The sequence below is a fragment of the Sapajus apella genome, unplaced genomic scaffold (assembly GCF_009761245.1).
Source record: "Sapajus apella isolate SASKATOON/1434 unplaced genomic scaffold, GSC_monkey_1.0 scaffold3, whole genome shotgun sequence".
NCBI classification, from domain to species: domain Eukaryota; kingdom Metazoa; phylum Chordata; class Mammalia; order Primates; family Cebidae; genus Sapajus; species Sapajus apella.
This window is the reverse complement of record NW_022436943.1, coordinates 20,657,285-20,677,477: the sequence shown is the minus strand read 5'-3', so window position 1 is coordinate 20,677,477 and position 20,193 is coordinate 20,657,285. Positions and strand designations below refer to the sequence as shown.

The following is a 20,193-nucleotide window of genomic DNA, read 5'->3' as shown; positions in this document are numbered from 1 at the left end:
GGTGACCATTTCTTATATAAGAGGAATATGTTTTTAAAATATAGTTAAAAGTTTTCTAAATTTTAATTTCAGTAACTTTTTTCTGAGAAAGAAATCTTTTATTCCTTGTTTTCAGAATCACAGGTTCCTTTTCTAAGATAACCACTGTTTGGAACAAACATGTTTTGATAATTAAGGATTTAGAATAAAATCAGATTGTTTAATTAAAATTTCAATAGGTGGCTTTCTTAGTAATTTTTAACAAATTAAAAACATTTTAATTTAAAATATTTTAGAAATTATACTTAATATATTTATTTAATGAAGTCTGCTTTTAAGAACTTTAAATCCTCACATAAACACCACCACCTGCAAAGTATGAATGTCAATTTTTTCAACAAAATGCCTGCTGTGTATAAGCTACTGAAAGAAGACAAATATTAACAAAATGTGTCCCTCCTCTTAGATATCTGTAATCTAGAAAGATGAACACATTCCTTTCAGACACTAAACTGCCTAAGAATGAGCATCAGATCTATCTTATTTACCACCACATCCCCAGAATGTTCCACAGTGCCTGACATGTAGTAGATGACCAGGGTTTATAGTCAGTGTAAGTGAAGAAATGAGTGAGCAAACATCTCTTAAAAAGAATGGACTTTTAAAGTTAGCAAGCAGTGATGTGTTATTCAGTAGGCAAATAAGATAGTTTCCTAATTTCCTAACTCAATTTTCCCTGCTCCCTATTATGACTAGATGTTGATTGGTGATAATTCATATGATTCAGTTATTTGGTTGGCTGATTCCTGCAGTTTGTCCTGCTATCCTCTAGATGGAAATCCTTTATAATTTTGGTTAAATTGTGTGTTTGTGTGTGTGCGTGTGTGTGTGTGCATGTGTGTGTGTATGTGTGTTTAGATGGAATGGCCCCTTACCATTATTATATGTGATTTTTAGAATTGCCATCCTTGTTTTTTCCATGCAGAGTCCTGTTTTACTTTGGATAAATTTCAGAAATAAAGTCACTTTTTTCTTAGAAAGTCGGTGAGGTTAGAAAGTCAGATGAGGTAAATGTTATTTATTCAGTTCCTTATTTTTGGAATTTTAAAAAGCAAGCAAATAGATAATATGAAGATTAGAGAAAGTTTTTATGAATTCAGGGAGGAAGAAAAATTATTCGTGAATAACAACGTTCATTTCACTTACAGCTTCATGAATTTTTTTATTTTTACTTTTGAAATAGTTGTCCTTCCTAAGTTTCTTCATTGATTCCATTGCCCTGCTATGTGTAATTTGACATTTGTTTGGATGCGTAGGGTAGCCTGCATAGTCAGAATCTGCAGATCTAATAGTGCACATTTTATGAACTCACTCTGAGGATTCTTTTGAACATTAGTTCTTACCTTGACAGTCTGATAAAATTAAGGGCTTGGGGAGTAGATTTCTGACGAACCAGAATAATGCCTTAAAAAAAAAAGACTTTATAAAAGGAAACAAACAGTAGCAATCTCCTTATGGGTACACCTTTGTATATTTTAATAGTAATATGGACAAGTTAGGCCCTCCGCTTCGAACTGGAAGACATGTTCAAAGGTTGTATGACAGTGATACAAAATCAGACAGTGCCATCAAAAGACATGAGTTATTACCTATTTACAAGTAAGTATTTGTAACTCAGTTTGGTTTAATATTTTTCAGATATTTTCTTAAAAGCTTTATATAATGGAGTACTATACTATTACTGTCTTATACTTAAATCTGTTTAATAATTTCTAAGCCAAAATGTGGCAAATAATCCAGAATTTAAAACATTTTGAGATTATACATTTTATTCCATTAAATATTAATTTTTAGAGGTTTTAAATTGCAGTCACATTTAATAATTGTTTTTATTAAGTTTTTCTTTAGGAGTAATTAGGATTTTTTTATAGTTTTAAAAAGTAGAGTTTAAGAAAAATAATGTCTCATATAGTATATGATATTGTTAGATTATCTTTTAGATAAGCAAATGGTGAACTATTATAGAAAGCCAGGAGGAAAAAAAAAAGATTTTAGGGAACTTTCAATCCAAGGGTCCTTAATCTTTTCTTAAATGGTTGTAAATTCCACCTACAACCTGGAAAGAGTATGACACTGCTGAATAACTCTTCTCTCAGTTCTGGCCTGGCTGGCTGAAAAGAGTGTGGCAATGGCAGTTATTTTGAAACTCTACAGCATGAATCTTCAAGGTTTACTAATTTGGGTCTCAATTCTAGCCCTCATTTTAAATATGAAATTAAGGCCTAAAAATTAATTTACCTATTAATGGTGGAATATATATTATTAAACAGAGTAAGTTAGTTAACTTTTAAACCAACACCTACTACAACAGTCTGCTCACTATGTAGGTAGGAAAAGTAATAATAAACTTAACTAGATAAACAAAGATAGGAAAAGTCTTTGAGATACTAGCAGCAGCCATTTGTTATTTTTAAGTAGTTAATGTTAAATCCTAGCAGGAAGAGTTTATGCCATAAGCTGTTTTTCATTGTGTTGCTTCTACTGTCAGGACCCTCTGAAGCGGATCTCACAGTAACAGTGACTAGCAGTAAGATGGATTGAGTACAATTCCAAAATTAAACCTTCTTTAATTATTCATATGAGCTGTAGCAGGTAGATTCTAGATACACAGTAAGAGTAATGCTTTTCAGATTCTGAACAGGAGGAAAAATTTGTGGCCTGTGTAAGACTGGGGCAAGATGTTTTAAGTGATCAAGACAGATAGTTGTGCTTCCCAGTCTAAATGATTCTTGACATTCAGATTTCACCTCTTAAAAGATGTTACTAAAAATAAATGACAGGTATTTAATATTGGTAACTATTAATGATGATAATCTCTTATATTTTCCTCTAAATATAAGCATTTTGAACAACCTTAAGTTACTGATATGGTGACATTATGTGTATGTTCATGGGTGTGTTTGTATTGTATGTATAACTTATGCACTTAACCACCCACCCCCGCCCCCGCAAAAAAAGTATTCTTCCTATTTAAATACCATTCTTTGACAATGATTTCTTAGAGACTGAATTTCTAGAAAGGGACTCTAGTAGTTCTACAATAAAAAAAGGCTATACAAAAGAGTAGAGTACACCTCATGGCTGGACTTGGAGTGAGCATTTGAAGAGGTGCAGGGCATTCCATTCATGCACCGAGGTGATTCTTTTCTTGCTGAAGTTTAGAAGTAATTTAAAGAAGCAACCATGCAAAGCAACCACTTTGAATGACAGCATTGTATATTGAGTATGAGTTCTGTAATATATCCCACTTAAGTTCAAGTACTGCTCTGGCCACATAATAGCTTCACAATTTATATAATCTCTCTAAACAGACTTCAACTTTAAAATAGGCGTAATATCTTCTGAGATCTGGGGGACATTAAATAAGGTATGTGTAGTACCTGGCTTCATATTTGTCATGTAGTGGATCTTTGAAAGGTAGTGGATGTTGTTATTACCTGCATGTACTTTGGAAGCAGCTATTTACAATTTTAGGGTACTCTCCTACTTTGCCATATAAGTAGAGTAAGAAGAATTTCAACCAAAGTTTAAGAATCTCTAATCTGGAGGTATATTTTAAAGTATTCTTCTTGTTCATATAACATAACACTGCTTACCTATGAAATGTAAAGATTTGATTAAAGTTCTGTAGAAAGGGAGGGAATTATGCTTTAATGAACATCTAAATCCTAGCTTTTCAACATACTAGCAGTGTCACCTTGGGTAAGTAACTTAGGGGCTCTTTACCTCATATGTCTCATCTGTAGATGGAGTTATTAATCCTCCTATTTCATAGGATTATTGGGATAAATAAATTCCTATGGGCAAAATAATTAGAATTGTATTTGGCATGGAATAAGCACTATTATATAAATGTAAACTTGTAGTGGCAATAGCAGTAGTAATAGTATTATCATAAACTATCTAAATATTTATATGAATTGTACTTTTTATCTCATAACCTTTCTATAAGTTATCATTTTATAAATGACGAGACTCAGACTCGCTGTCACAAAGCTGTCAGTAGCATTGACATTTGCATCTAAATTCATCTGAATTCCCAAGCCTCTACTTTTAGTGTTATATCATCATTTAGCTTTCTAAACTCTCTTTGATTCTTAAAGTTTCAAAATGGAGAGTCAGAGATGATCCAACCAGAAGTCCCTCTGATTTTAGATTGCCCAGGGAATATTATATTAACTCATTTATTTTAGTTGCTGCTTTTAAGAACTTTCATAAAATGAATATTATCCTTTAATGTGACTACCAAAAGAAATTCTTTTTTAACCACAACATATATGCCTAGAATAATGATAAAATGTGTGTTTATTTAATAGTTATCTATAAGCATTTACCAGAATATATGTTTTTAGGGAAATAAAAATTTAAACTTTTTAAAAATGTGTCTTTCAGAATGATTACTTTAAAAATTTCATGTAAAGCATATATACATATTTAGTTGATTTTATTTACTGTGAGGATAGGGTTAGTAACTGCAAAGTTATTTGGCTTATCTTTAATATTAACTACTATCTGTTTTCAGATTTAAATTAATTATTGGGACTTTAGTCTTTTGAACTTCTCTGAAGCTTCTAAGCATTCTTTCTAATCATGTGAATATGTAATTTGAGAAATAGATGCTCACTGTTCAATACTTTTCTATTATTTTTTCTCTTTTTTTAGAGCTAATGTCAAACCTCGAAATTCCACACCACCTAGTTTGGCAAGAAATCCGGCCCCAGGTGTGCTTACAAACAAAAGAAAAACATATACTGAGAGCTACATAGCCAGGTATGTTTAACTCTGCTATCATAATAACTAAAATAAAAATGAGTATAGGATAGTTTTCCAAGGACCATATACAAACTAAGTAACAAACTATTTATAGAAAGCCTGATTTTTTTCTTTTAATCGAGCTTTTATGTTGTACACTATTAATGGATTTGGGCAAAGTAATCTGAAAACCTTCTGTAAAGGTTTAGCCCATTCTACATGCCACTAAGAACGTATGTGATTTATGGGAAGACGTCAAAATGAGTTTGGAAGAAGTTGTTTCGAAACTTCAAGGATGACTTTGAGGGACTATGACTTCAGTGGAGGAGGTAACTGCAGATGTGCTGAAAATAGCAAAATAACTAGAATCAGAAGGGAAGCCTGAAGATGTCATTGAACTGCTGCAATCTCAGGATAAAACTGAAATGAATGAGGAGTTGCGGTGGCTCACATCTGTAATTCCAGCACTTTGGGAGGCCGAGGTGGGTGGATCACCTAAGGTCAGGAGTTCAAGACGAACCTGGCCAACATGGTGAAACCCTGTCTCTACTAAAAGTACAAAAATTAGGTGGGCATGGTAGCGCGTGCCTGTAGTCCCAGCTACTCCGGAGGCCAAGGCAGGATAATTGCTTGAACCTGGAAGGTGAAGGTTGCAGTGAGCCGAGAAGATGGGGCCACTGCACTCCAGCCAGGGTGACAGAGTGAGAAAAAAAAAAAGAAAAAAGAAGAAAAGAAAGATAGAAAGGGGTTTCTTTACATGAAATCTACTCCTGGTGAAGATGCTGTGAACATCGTTGAAATGACAACAAAGGATTTAGAATATTTCATAAAATTAGTTGATAAACCAAAGCAGAGTTCGAGACAACTGACCCCAATTTCAAAAGAAATTCTGTGGGTAAAATGCTATCAAATAGCATCACATGCTACAGAGAAATGATTCATAAAAGGAAGTCAATCGATGTGGCACACTTGCTTCATTATTTTATTTTAAGAAATTGCCACAGCCACCTGGACCTTCAGCAGCCACCATCCTTGATCAGTCAGCAGGAATCAGCATTTAGGCAAAACCTTCTACTTGAAGAAAGTTTACAACTCCCTGAAAACTCAAGATGATTGTTAGAATTTTTTAGCAATAAAATATTTTTAAATTGTGTATATGTATACATTATTGTTTTAGACATAATACTGTTGCACACTTAAATAGATTACAGTATAATATAAAATTTTATTATGTACTGGGAAACCAAAAAAATTTATGTAATTTACTTTATTGTAATATTTGCATTTTAGCAGTGGTTTGGAACCAAACCTGCAGTGTCTCTAAGGTATGTCTCTACATACCTTCTTTATAAAATAAAAACTTTAATATTATGAAGCTGTCTTGTACAGCTATCTATTCTCCTCAAAATTAATGTATAAATTTGTGAAATTTTCGAACAAAATTTGTGAATCTTGACAAGTTGTTTACAAAATGTATATGAAGCACAACAGCCTAATATTAGCCAGGACAAGTTAAAGAGAAAAATGTGTGAATGATGTATGAAGCTGTAGTAATTAAGGCAGTGTGATATTGATTCAAGAATAGATAAACAGAACAATAGATCACAATGCAGTGTTAATCAAGAGACCCCAGCCTCATAAGTAACTGGAAATTTGCCACATTTCAGAAGTAGCAATACAGATTTGGGAAGTGGGAGTACTCGGACTATTGGGCATCCATATGTGGAGAAAAACTTTCTACCTCATATCAGGTATAAAACAGTCAGTTACATGTCAACAAAATTAGGCCTAAATGTGGAAAGGAAAGCTATCCAGATTTTAGAATAAAACGTAAGAAAGTCTCATTTTCATCTGGGTTAGGAAAGGATTTCTTTAATAATTTAGCAAATGCAAATTACATAGCAAAAAATTGATATATTTGACCCTGTCTAAATGCAAACTAGTGCTATAAAAAACTCCATAGTTAAAATGAAATAGCATGATTGCTTGAGAGAGGATACTTACTATATACATAAACCAACAAATTATTGTCTAGGAATTGTCGGGAGTTTCTACAAATAAAGTTTTAAAAAAAACATACAGTAGAAAATGGCTTTGGGTTTTGGTGGGAGATGGGAATAGGGAATAGTCAATTCACAATAGAAGAAATCCAAATGGCAAAAATAAACAACACAAACATGAAAAAATATTGAGTCTCACAAACAATCAGGAAATGTACATTAAATCAGTGGTAGACTAAACTACCATCCATTTCACTCTCGTCAGGTCAGCAAAAGCAAAAAACTCTTGACAGCGCAAATGGTGTTAGAAAATGTAAGGAATCAAGATATTACCACTGGGGGTATAAATTTGCCAACCACTATGCAAAGAAATTAGACAGTATCTATTTATGTTGAAGTTTTGATATTTGTTAATGTTAGTATGTGTGTTGAGTTCCTTGAGTGTGTGTACTCTAGCATTGAAATGACCTTTTATTTTTTGAAATAGTTCTTACATATGTCATTGACAATAAAGCTGACTTATTTTCCCTTGGCACTCTTTCTTGCCTGGGGTTATGTATTCTAATGCATTAGTATCTTCTTTGTAGTTTAAAAGAATTATGCTTATGCTATAAATTTGCTCTCAATATCTAAGAGAGTATGTTTCTTGATGCGGAAGTTTGTAGTAATTCTACAGCCTCTCTCTAGTGGAGCTTAAAGAGGAGGGAAAGAAGTACCATAAAATGCTGACATTTAGCCTTATTTTTGTCTCTTTTGAATCCCTAGTACCTTTCATTAGAAAGTCCAGTTTTTGTTTGTTTTTATTACTCCTAAACTGCTTGTATGAAAGATGCACCCAAACTGGGTAGCACCTAGAATTCTTCAATAACTACCTCTGGAAAAAAAAAGGAGGTTTTTTTTTTTTTTTTTTTCCCAGTAATGTCATGTTTATAATCCTCCTAGTGATTAAGATTTCCCTTTCCAGGGACTTTAAAGTAAGTGTCATATTCTCAGAAGAACACATGCCACTAGGGAATGTAAACATGTTTTTATAGGAATCAAATAGCTGTTCTTCCAATTAATTATTTCGTCAGTAGAATCTGCATTTATTTAATGTCTGACATCTGTGATAAAACCTTTATAATCTCAAGCTTTTTGCTCTAAAATTTTGTTACAGTGCATAGTTTAGCATCTATTTTACTTTTATTAACATGTTTTGTTAATAGAGGCCTCCCTGTGAGGGTATGCATAAGAGCTTGTTTTAAGTATTTATTGCATCACAATAATTTAATATAATTAAATAATAAAATTAAATACTACAGGTATCACCTTACAATCCTTGTAACCAAGGAGAGAGACTTGAAACCTAAGGATTTCTGTTTTTCTTCAGGGTTGGGTTTCAGTTTTCCCTTTAGAGATAGGTTTGCAGAAAGGACATCATAAATGTTCATTCTGCTCCCAGTGTAGTAAATTCCTAGCACAAAGAAATGGAAGGCAGTGTGGTTTGGATTTCTGTCCCTGCTCAAATCTCATGTGAAATTGTAAACCCTCAATGTGGGATGAGAGGCCTGGTGATAGGCAATTGGATCAAGGGGGTGGACTTCCCCATTGCTGCTCTTGTGATAGTGAGTGAGTTCTCACTGGATCTGATTGTTTAAAAGTGTATAGCACCTGCCCCTTCTCTCTTCCTCCTGCTCCCACCGTGTAAATCATGCTTGCTTCCCCTTTGCCTTCTGCTGTGATTTTTAAGTTTCCTGAAACCTCCCCAGCCATACTTTCTGTACAGCCTGCAGAACTGTGAATCAATTAAACCTCTTTTCTTTATAAGTTACCCAGTCTCAGGTAGTTCTTTATAGCAATGTGAGAATGGACTAATACAGAAAGCATGGCTGCAATTAGCCATGATAAATTCTCCTAATGCAGATAAATATAATGTTAAAGAAAAAATTTTAGAATTATAGTATTTCCTAACAATGATTTTTTTTTTAATTTGAACTAAAGGAATATTTAAAATGAGATTAAGGAGGCTAATTGTTACACTTATGTCGTGTTTCTCCAGGGGTATGGGTTGAAAACTACTGATGTGAACTTTATCTTTTCATTCTTTCTTTACATTTTTAGACCAGATGGAGACTATGCATCTTCCCTTAATGGTGGAAATATTAAAGGCATTGAAGGAAATTCACCTGGAAACTTACCAAAATTCTGCCATGAGTGTGGGACTAAATACCCTGTAGAATGGGCCAAGTTCTGCTGTGAATGTGGCATTCGAAGAATGATTCTATGAATAGAATCTCAAAAAAAAAAAGCCAAGTTCAGAGTTTATGATTATTGCTGTTTAGATAGCTAGAGCACTCACTTCCTGTAGTTATTTTGTGCTAAAAATACTCAAAATACCATTTCCAGTAATTTTGGAGCATAATCTTTTGGCTATATAATATAATGTGTGTGTATTTATATGTGTACATATACTGTATATACTAAATATCTCATATCCCAGACTGTGCCATTCAAGGAAATAATGACTTATCAGTCAGAAAATAATTTCAAATGGAATGATTAATTTAGGTGTTACTTTTCTGTTGTTAAACCGCATTAAGTACATTTCCATTAACTCTCATACTCTAGTGCTTAGCCCTTCAAGCTTTAGGATAATTATAACTTTGAGCAAAAAATTTGAATAAACATTTGTATCTAGCTTAAGATAGTATCATAGTAGGTTAGATGCTGGGAATTTTGTAATTAAAGAGAATGGTTTTAGTTACCATTAGGTATGTAAGGTCACTTTCCTGTAGAGCATGTCAACTTATTTTATAAATCCTAAAAACTAAGAGAAAAAACACCCCTCTATTAGTTATATAATTTAATCATCTTACTCATTTTGTAAAAATGTAATTATGCAATTTCCTTTTCAAAAATACAAGACTAAAAATACAAATCTTACTCTATTTATAACTGAATGATTTTTTTTACTTCTGTATCTATTGGTTGAACATATTTTTTTTACTTTCAACTGTTTTTCCAAATTTTACTTTTTTCTTCCTTTTTCATAACCTGTGAAGAGTAGTTTTAATTTGCTATTTGATTTTTTGCTGTATTTGAAAATGGAATTATTTAGTATAGAAAGCACAAAATTCCCGGCAAAATCTTACATGTTTAAAAACATTTAATTTTTTGTATCTGAATTTAGAATAAATTATTTTAATGCATTTTGAAACAAATCACCTCACCTAATCATAATGGTTGTGGTAACTAACCATTAGTACAGAGCATGCAGATAAAAAGTATTTGAATTTTTTTTTCCTGGAAGTAGATGTAGTTGTGAGTAGGTTAAGAGAATATCCAATTTTGCTACTCATAGTTTATTCTTTAATGTATAATGTTGAAACACCATTCATGTCACAATAAGGACCCACTAAAAATGTATTGTTTAAAGCATAATTTACTTATCTAATTAAACATACACAAAAATTTAGTTATTTTTTCTCTTTAATCTGACTACAATACAGCTCTTAATCATTGTCACTTTCAGTATAGCATAGTAATTAGTAGTAGATTTCCTTGATGGCAGCAATTCTGTAATTTCTGTTCAATCAAACCTAAGAGCTTTGATCTTACTGTAAGGTACAATCAAATCTTTTATATAATTCCTAGATTTTGTTTATGATTCTGATCAACTATAAGACACAATGTGAAGATTTGTGGCTTACATTTTTCTAAAATTTATTAACATTGTTTATTTGGGGCAGGAGTTATAAACTTAATAGGAATTGTCATTTTACTTACCTTATAGTTTCTTTCCTGGCTTTTTACTAGTATTTTCCCCCCAGTTATCTTTATTCGGTCGTATTGGTCAAAACAAACAAATAGTCCAACTGAAATAAACTGTAATGAATTTAGAAGACAAATGCACATATTAGATTTCCATTTCAATCACTTCTGTCCTGTTATAAATCATATGAAGAACTTTAAACTCTTGTTTTATCTAAGGCTAAGCACTGCTTTTTTCCAAAGTATTTTTTTTAAGACCACATAATTTTTTTGTCTGCTCAAGGAAGGGATAGATAAGTAATTGGCACATATTTGTTTCTCACTGAATTTTACAGTAGTAAATAAATGTTATAATGTACTACATGGAGATCAGCTGGTAAGAAAACATCCAGTTCCAGAGCCCAGATATTATTATTAACAGTGGGTGAAATAGATTTATGACTCCTGAAATATGTTGTGACAATGTATTTAAATACATTTTTGTATTACTTGCATATTTTATTCTCACACTGATTTATTGTGCAATAGTTCTGTTTTTTAAAAAATTGTCCTATGCATCATGTATTTTATTTTTATTTATTTTCACAAGTATTTGACAGTATGGTAGAAAAAAATGATTGTAAGCTTAAATTAAAAATGTAAAAATTACTTATGTATTATTCTGAAATGCATTAGGTTGAAGAAGTAAGATGATATGGTGACTATTATTTCTTGTCCACTATATGTTTGTTTTTTCACCAATGTCTTCATATTTGAAACTATTCAATAAAGACATGAAACATAAAAATGCTAGTTCATATTCACTGATATCTTTTGGCCACACATAGAAAGATAGGAATACCCCCAAAAAAGATAGGAACCCAATGAAATATAAAAAAATATTTGAAGTAAAAAATTCAGATTTAAAAAAAAAAAGTAGTTTTTCATTGGCTGTATTCTTATGCCATCAGCTTTTAAAAATGTATTACCATTTTATTGAAGTGTTTTCTGACATCAAAGTATTAGAAATGTTTTTGTTACAAGTTTTTTGAGGCATTATCTTCATAGACAATACATTTAGCATATTTGTGATGTCAAGGTTAATAGGAAACATGGACATTCTACTTAATGATACAGTTTAATGGCAAAAGATATCTGTGATGAATATTTAATATTTTAGACCACCATATTTAAAATTTAAAAAGAACTTAGTGAAAATTTCAGATTAGACATGTTTAATTTGTGCTCAATTTTCCATAGGCTAGAGGTGAACACTTAACCATGAGTAGAAGCTCTGGAGATGAAAAAATGTCAGAAAAATACAAAGAATCATCAGAGCACTTGGGTATTTATTTTCATTGTATGTGTGTGTATTTTACATTGTAAGTATGTTTTAGTACTAAGATAGGTTGATTTCTTTCAAATGAGTATTATTGAATAGAGCTATGGAGAAACTAAAGTAAATCCATAATAATTTTTATTTTCATTTAGAAAAAATTCAGTTAAATGTTACTCAGGATGCTCCTTATTTTAAACACAATTTTGCTTAGCTTGTATGTGAATTGCCCTTTGGCCACTAGAGGGTGCATTTGGATAATTATTTCATAATAGTACTGGCCTATTGTTTTTAAAGGCCTCTCAGCAATATAGATAGGATTTTTGACAACACAAAATTGCAGAGATTTATAAAAGTAGTTTTCTTTGCTTTGTTGTGATTTTAATAAGGTGTTTATATCTTAGAAATTTTGCCCAGCTCAACTGGGTCACCAGCATTGCAGTAATTGATAGAGATATTTAATAATTACACTTCACAATATTTTGTTAGCAAAATTATGCCTCTCAAGCATATCGCTTATGGATGTTACATGGATTAGTAAATATTCCTTGAAATATTACTTTAATATTTCATCTTAGTTCTATTACAGTTTAGTAGATTATAGTCTGATTTAAGATAAGGATATTTTTTTCCCCAATCCTTTAGCCTGATTTAACTTTATCTAACACATGAGAGTGTAGTCTGTTTACATATGAGCTAATAATTGGTTAGGCCAACTACTGTAAGGTGCACAAAGCTAAAGCTTCATGCTTACCATTAAAAAATGCTTTATGTGCTCTTCATGTTATGCAATGGTGGGGATCAAGAGAATAAGATGTGATGAAGTGTCTGCCCTCAAGTTGATACAATTCATTTCGAGAAACTGATATATAAATAGACAGTTACAATGTGGGACAAAAATAAGTGATTTACTTTAATGGAACGTTTGTTTATCATGAAGGTACCAACAAAGTGTAACAGAAATTTAGTGGGAGCTTCATATAACCATAAATTATACAGCTCACCATTTCCTATTTTCTTTTTTCTTCCTTGTCCCAGTGCTTGAGAGGAAACCAGAGTATGAACAAGAACTGTTTTACCTTTTAGTGGAGAAAGGACAATTTCCAGTGGAAACAATGTATGTGTGGTCCATTTGATCTGTATAATGGGAACTGTTTCCGTAGTCCTGAGGACTGAGGAAAAGAGATGTTGAGTAAAAGTTACTGATAATTCCAGTTGTTCAATCTTATCTCACTTAGTCCTCTCTTTCTTTCTCTGCCCAAATACCTCTATTTCTGCCCCTCCTTTCAATTTGCAGCACTGACACTGGGGATGGGAGACAGCCAGTAGTGCTGAGTACTGTCGAGTACAGTTAACAGTGAAATGCTGCTTTTCACTCATCAAATCATCAATCTTAAATTGTGATAAAACTGAAAACCTGTCATGGGGCATTAAGATGAATGCCCTTATGTACTGATGGTGGAACTATAAGTTGATCATACTTTTTGAAAAGGTCGACTAAATTTACATTAAAAGCCTTTAAAACATTTGTGCTTCATAACCTAATAATTATATTTCTAAGACACACTTAGGAAGTATAGGAAAATATGCAGAATATGATTAACAATACTATATAGTGATGAAATTGAAGAAACTATAGTAAATTGGCCATTAAAGCAATTTTCAATAATTTTAATGTCATAACAAGTTAATTGCTAAGATAAAAATTTTCAAATAATGTTTGTATATAAAATATTCTAATCATGTAAAAAAGTATATAGAAAAAAGACTGGAACTATATTTCTCAATATATTGTGCTTATTTTTACCAAGGATATTTGGTAAGTCATCTTTTATATTTTTTTATATTGTCAACTTATAAATGCACATTGCCATTATAATTTTTAAAAAGCAAATAGGTTTCTGTTTTTCCAGGTTAATCGTGCTCATCTGGAAACAGTTAATCTGAAACTGCCATCTTTTACGTTGTTTTCTAATATTCACAAATGTCATGTGATCTAGTTAAGGTAGTTTGTTTTTAAAATAACTGTATTGCTGAAAGTGGCCTGTTAACCTAGGTATAATTTTAATGAAATTATTTTTCCTAAATTTCATTCAAGAGGACATTCTATTTTTTGAATTTTAAAATTTTTATTATTTTTTTAATAAGAATTTATTTTGCACATTTTAAAAATTGCAATTTTCAGGATGGGTAAGAAAAACATTTTTCTAATACTGAAATAAGCATGTCTTTGGTATAGAAATCACACCCTATGTGTGATCTTTAACCAAAAAAACTAATCAAGAACTATTATGTAATATGCTAAACAAAACTATTATTTGCCCATTCATCTGTCCCCTTTCATGGCCCCATTGTTATGCTTTAGAATACAGTTCTGTACACGTCTGTATCTACAAGGAATTAAGATGCCATATCAAAGGTGTCCAGAAGTTATATATGGTAGAGAATTAGTTGGCTTAATCCTTGACACATAACACAAAACACCAAAAGCAATGTAAGATACAGGACAAGTGAAAATAGAACATTGTCACTAAGGTCAAATAATATAAAAACAATCACATCATTTAAGTTTGATGCATTGGAAACAAAGTAACTTCTTTATTATGTAAACAACTTGCAAAGCTCAAAAGGTAATAGCACAGAGCCATAAATTTGATGAGGCACTTTAAAGACAGCAATCAAACATAAAAGTATCAAATACCAAAAAAAATTGTAAAAGCAGTAACCATATAAATAAATGGGAATATATGCAGTCTTTCTAGTCTTTCATTTTCTGAAGGAAAGCCTTCTACAAAAAAAGAAGCACAAATATGTGTATATTTTTAAAAGCTGTCATCAAAGTTAAGATCTGCATAAAGAGAATGTTTTCCTTGTTAGTAAAAGTTTGGATTCAAACATTTCCTAGAGAAACAATTACAATCTTCATGTTATATATAGGAAGAAAAATAGCTTTTAATTATGTTTGTCAACTTTTTGATTCAACAAACATTTAGTGACTGTTATGTGAACGGTTTTAGGTGCTGAGAATATAGAAGTAAATAGAAGTAAATCAAAAACAATCATTAGCTCTAGAGTACTGAACCTAATGGAACTGAATCTATCACTGGCAACCTTAAAATCACCTCCATATGTCCTTAAGCTGAAGCTCAACTTCAAACTCTGATATGCTTGGCATCCTGTTGCAAAACAAATAATGATCTACCTAGTTTGCCACTGGTAGCACTTTGGCACTATTAATATGAACTATCAACTGATGAAATTAACTTTCATTAAAGATTATACAAAAGTTTAGAGACTAGAAAATATGAATGGATAAACAAGTACTGGTTAACAATAAAAATAGCATCAGCATTCTGCTTTCACAAAAGCCAAGAAAATCAAGAAAAATTTCATTCTGAGTATATAGAGAACTGCTGGAAAGAGATCACAAATATCATATATGAGGAAGAATGACTTATTACACAATCACTTTAACAACTAAGCATGTCAAATCAGTCATCAGGTCTCAAATAATCATAGCCTTCTTTCAAGAAGTCCTTCCAGGTTTTAAGGAAACGCATTTTCTGTACATTTGAAGATAAGCTCTTCCACTTGAGCTGATACTGCAGATGTGACATCAAGAAAGTTGGTTAATGAAAATGCCACATTTCTGATCTGCAGCTCCACTTTCTCCTGTGGGTCCTCCGTTTAGCCATTGCTCCTGCTCAGAACTTGACCAGCCCAAACCCACTGGATGCCTGGAGAAGATGGTGAAAGGTGTCTGAAGATGAGGGAAAATTGGGAGGTTCTGGGAACTGGTTAAGAAATCCACAACTCCTCAAGGTCAGTCATCGGGAAGAGCTAGGAGCTCAGAATCCAACCAGCAAGAGGAAATTCTAACACAGGTTTGTTTTTTTTCTTACTCTTTTTATCACCTCTGATTTTAAGAGTGCGGGTAATACAAATAAAGTTTTACTCCATAGAACATAGAATAAAAACAGTTGATCTAAATATTTAAGAGCTATTTTGCCATGCTATTGTTGAATTGGGAGGAATGTATATTTACATTTCTGTATATGAACATGTGTATGAAATATTTAGATCTGTTTTCATATATTTGCCTATTTAAAGCTTAATTTTTAAAAAAGTTTAATTATTTATCTTCTAATTATTGTCAAGGAGAACATTTCAAGAACTAGAAAGTTTTAAAAATATATATTTTTACTTATCTTCTCAAACTTATTATAGGGAAAACTCATATAAACTCTGCAAAAAACATTGAGAACTCTAAATTTTATTTTAATCATTAATTCTTTATGATTCACTTTGGAAACATGCTATTTAATTAACTATTAATTTGAAAATTCAAAAATAGTTTAAACACCATTTGAATAAGCCCTATACCCTCTCTGAGCCAGTCTATTCTCATACCATTTCCTTTTAGTAAACACAGTTATGTTTCTCCCTCTGAAATCAGTAGAAAGTTTGTTTCTCACTGATGTCATTACCAGAAAGCTATTTTTGAGGAGAAAGAGGCCTTATCATTTATTGGCTCAGTTACTTCAACATAATTTTAGTAGAAAACATTGGACAATATTAAACACTGCCCAACTCGTGTCTACTAGAAATATTTTGATTTGTGATATATTTAAAATCTAAATATTGTTATTGTCTGTAACGGGCATTTGTCACTGTTATGGCTAGTACCTTTTGAGAATCCTGTTTTGTGAATTTCCCATGGTGAAAATCTCACTGCATCAAAATTGTACCGAGAATTTATAGTTTTCTATACTTTACTACAGCTAGGGAGTAGTCATGTGACTTGGGAAATACTGAACAGACTTGGATTCTGAAAACAAGTAATGTGAAATTGACACTGCAGCTTCCATTTCCTAGTGAGGATGGTGAAGTTTATTGAAGAGACACTGAGCTTCTAAGGTAGCTGTGGCAGAGCATCAAGAAGTGACACCCTTATTGCAACATGTGGCCTGTTCCCCATGGTAATATTTTAACTGACTGTCCTCCCCTCCAAGTTTGGAGGCTGTTCAGCCAGAAACAGTGCCAAGTTGGTAATTATAACTTGGGCATTATTTGTGGCTGAACAGCCTCCAAACTTGATTATCTGGCTCTCCCAGAGATTCTGTGCATTTCCCAATAGATTTTAATTATTATTATTATTATTTTGCTTAAACTAACTAGACTGGGATCTGCTATTTGCACTCAAAACTCTTCAACAATCGAATTTGGTATAACTTGTGCTTTCCTTTTACAGTGGCTGTGGTAATAGGGGATATGTCAAAATCATATTTTACAGAAAATAATGTTTGATATACTGAAACAAAACATCTTCCTTAACCCAATCATGGTGTTAGATAAACACAAACTGAATTTAAGAAGTATGCTTTGAGTATAATTATATGTATCTTGCAGGATGAATTTGAGGATTATCAGTAACATGTATAAAATCTTTGCCACAATGTCTGACACTTAATAGGCCTCAGTAAATGTCATGAATTATTTATTATATAATGTTAGATATCAAATATTGTTTTATTTTAATTCCCACCAAGCACTATTTTAGATGCAGTGAACAAAGCAGTAAAAAAATTTCTGCTTTTTTGAAGTTCACATTCTAATGGATGAAGATTTAAAATAAATATGACAAACAAGTAAATGTGCTTTATATAAAATTCTGACAATGCTATGAAAAAAACCATGTGGGATTAGAATGCAAATGTGAGGGAGAGTGGAAGAGGGTTACAATTTTAGATAGGGTGTTCAGGGACAATTTCATTGAAAAAAGTGATATTTAAGCATGGATCTGAAAGAGGAGTAAGTCATTTTTGTACCTCCTTTTTGCTTACTAGTTTATTGGATTAATTTCCTTTAACACTTAGTACTTTCTGTTAGGGTATTAAATATGGTTGAAATGTGAAAATGGACAAGAGAGGAAAGAGTATTTCATGAAAAGAGTTAAACAAGCTCACAGCTCTGTGGTGGCAGCCCAATACCTCTGGAATGGTGTGTGCATGGAGAAGAGTAGAAAATTAGTCATGTAACCAGGCAGCCAGATTATGTATGCTTTAGAAGCCATTCATATGACTTTGGCTTACTCAGAGTAAGATGGGAATAGGAGATGGCATAATCTGGCTTAAACATATGATCTGAGTATACCTTTTAGACCCTAAATTAGTGAGACATAAAAGCAAGAGAAAATTATTGTCTCCCATTCCTCCCTAAAGTGGTCACAGGTATTGATGAGATTAAGTGTTGTTAGTACTCAGTTTTAAAAAAGTATTACATGATATAATATAGAGTTGAAGCAAACTGAGACTCCTCCCTGACCTGAGTATAAAACAAAATGATCAGTTTTCTTAATAGTGCCCTCCAGTCCTCTAAGCTCTCATCCTCAGGCCCACTTATTAGAAATAAAGCCCTATTTGTTATTGACTCAACTACTTTGTCTTGCTTAGGATGTAAAGATTAGTCATTAATTCTAGTTTCTTAATATATTACCTAATGCTCATAAATTTGCTTTTCATTCTCATTTCCTCATTCATCAATGTAAAATAATCTCAATAAACTTTTATATGTAAGGGACAGAAATCCTTTTAGATACCTTGAGAAAAAGGGTTTGACAGAAGGTACATGTGGATTAGAACTGGAAGGTCATTAAGTCCTGAGAAAGTTCCAGGACTGGTACATCTGTGGGCCTCTATGCCTCTCTTAGCTCATCTGTCCATTCTCTGTTGTCTTCTTCACTCACTGTGGTCAACTTTTTTGCTTCTCTTTTCTTTCAGCTTGCCAGTGCCCAACTTAATTAAACCTTGAAACTTCCTTTCCATTTCAGGGTGATTTGGAGCAAATTCATGTGTTGTGGTTGTAATTCCTGGCATAGAGCACCTAAATCAGCACATCTTTTCAAGCTGCATGACATATATCACAGGTCATTAGCCAGTCTGTTAATTGGTTGCACTTAGGGGAATTGCCCTATTCTCTCTTCCCTTTAGTTGGTACAGAGGAATGAGTTCACATGATTAAAGAGGATGGCTACTTAGAAGAATAAATAGTGCAGGATCCTTTTCAGGTCAATGTCGACATGCCAAGGAAAGATTGACATATTTCAATAACAAGTATTTGTTTACATTTTAAGAGTCAAACTAGAAAATTTGAAATTTGGTTGAAGTGAAAATGTAGAAATGTATCATAACTCTTTATTAATTTAGTGTTAAGTTTCTTAACAGCAGTAGCATGACAAATCCCTGAGAAATATGCAAACCTTCTGATGAGGGGGCAATGGGTAATTTTAAAAGGCAAATTCAATATATCTATTATCTTTATAATACAAACAACAGAAAGTAAGTTGACAAAACCTTGGCTGGGGAGTCTATGCAGAAGATAAATTAAGAATTTTAAAAGTGAGATTTCAAAAGTTTCTACATTCACAGAAGGCATGATCTCTATTTTGTAAATGTCATTACCATCTTTGTAGAAAATCTCAATCCACAAAAAGCTAGAACTAATAAGTGAGTTAAATAATCCTATATCCATAGAATATAAGGACAATATACAAAAGTGGGTCATTCTTATATATCAAGTATGAATTCTGAATTTGAATATTAAAATGCCATTTGTAAAAGCACACATGCACATACAAACCCAAATAAATAGTTATGCGTCTATCCAACAAAATAGATGTAGAATATGTATGCTGAAAACTATAAAACACTAAAGAAAGAACTCAAAAACTAAATAGAGAAACATATCATGTTTCTTAATGCCAAGGAAAAACGGAATACAGGTGTCATTTCTCCCCCAATTTAATCTATAGACTCCTTGCAATCTCTGTTTAAATTCTGACAGGGTTTTTAATGATTTGACAGACTGATTCTAAAATGTATATAGAAAGGTAAAGCAACTAGAATAGCCGAAACAACTTTGAAAAATAAAAACTGGAGAACTCAAATGACCCAATTTCTAGAAATGTTATAAAGCCATAGTAATCAAGACTACAGTTTTGGAGAAAGGATACATAGATCATCAGAACAGAGCAGATCATCCACAAATATGTACACATAAATATAATCTACCAAAATTTGCAATAGTGCGAAGGCAATTCATTTGAGAGAGTACAGTCTTTTCAACAAGTGGTGATGAAACAATTGGATGTCCATATGCGTAAAATGAAACTTGATACACATTTTATGTCTCATACACAAATAAGTCATGAACCTAAATGTAAAACATAAAACTATAAAACTTCTAGAACAATGGTTCCAAGTGGGGGTGATTTTTTGTCTCCCAGAGACAATGTATGGAGACATTTTTGACTGTCAGTACTTGCCTGGGGAGGTCACT

At 32.2% G+C, this 20,193-nt stretch overlaps 1 protein-coding gene across 2 annotated transcripts in view; it reads left to right on the top strand.

Annotated features, from left to right (window-relative positions):
• Positions 1–14,337, top strand: part of ZC2HC1A (zinc finger C2HC-type containing 1A) — a 51,552-nt gene extending 37,215 nt beyond the window's left edge. Inside the window, exons 8-10 of one of the 2 annotated variants that reach the window (XM_032250790.1) lie at positions 1,522–1,638; positions 4,702–4,809; positions 8,892–14,337. In XM_032250790.1, the coding sequence (XP_032106681.1) occupies positions 1,522–1,638; positions 4,702–4,809; positions 8,892–9,057 (391 nt within the window). In that variant the 3' untranslated portion in view covers positions 9,058–14,337. The remainder of the gene's footprint in view (positions 1–1,521; positions 1,639–4,701; positions 4,810–8,891) is intronic. The other variant, XM_032250782.1, reaches the window with a different exon arrangement.
• The last annotated feature ends 5,856 nt before the right edge of the window (positions 14,338–20,193 follow it).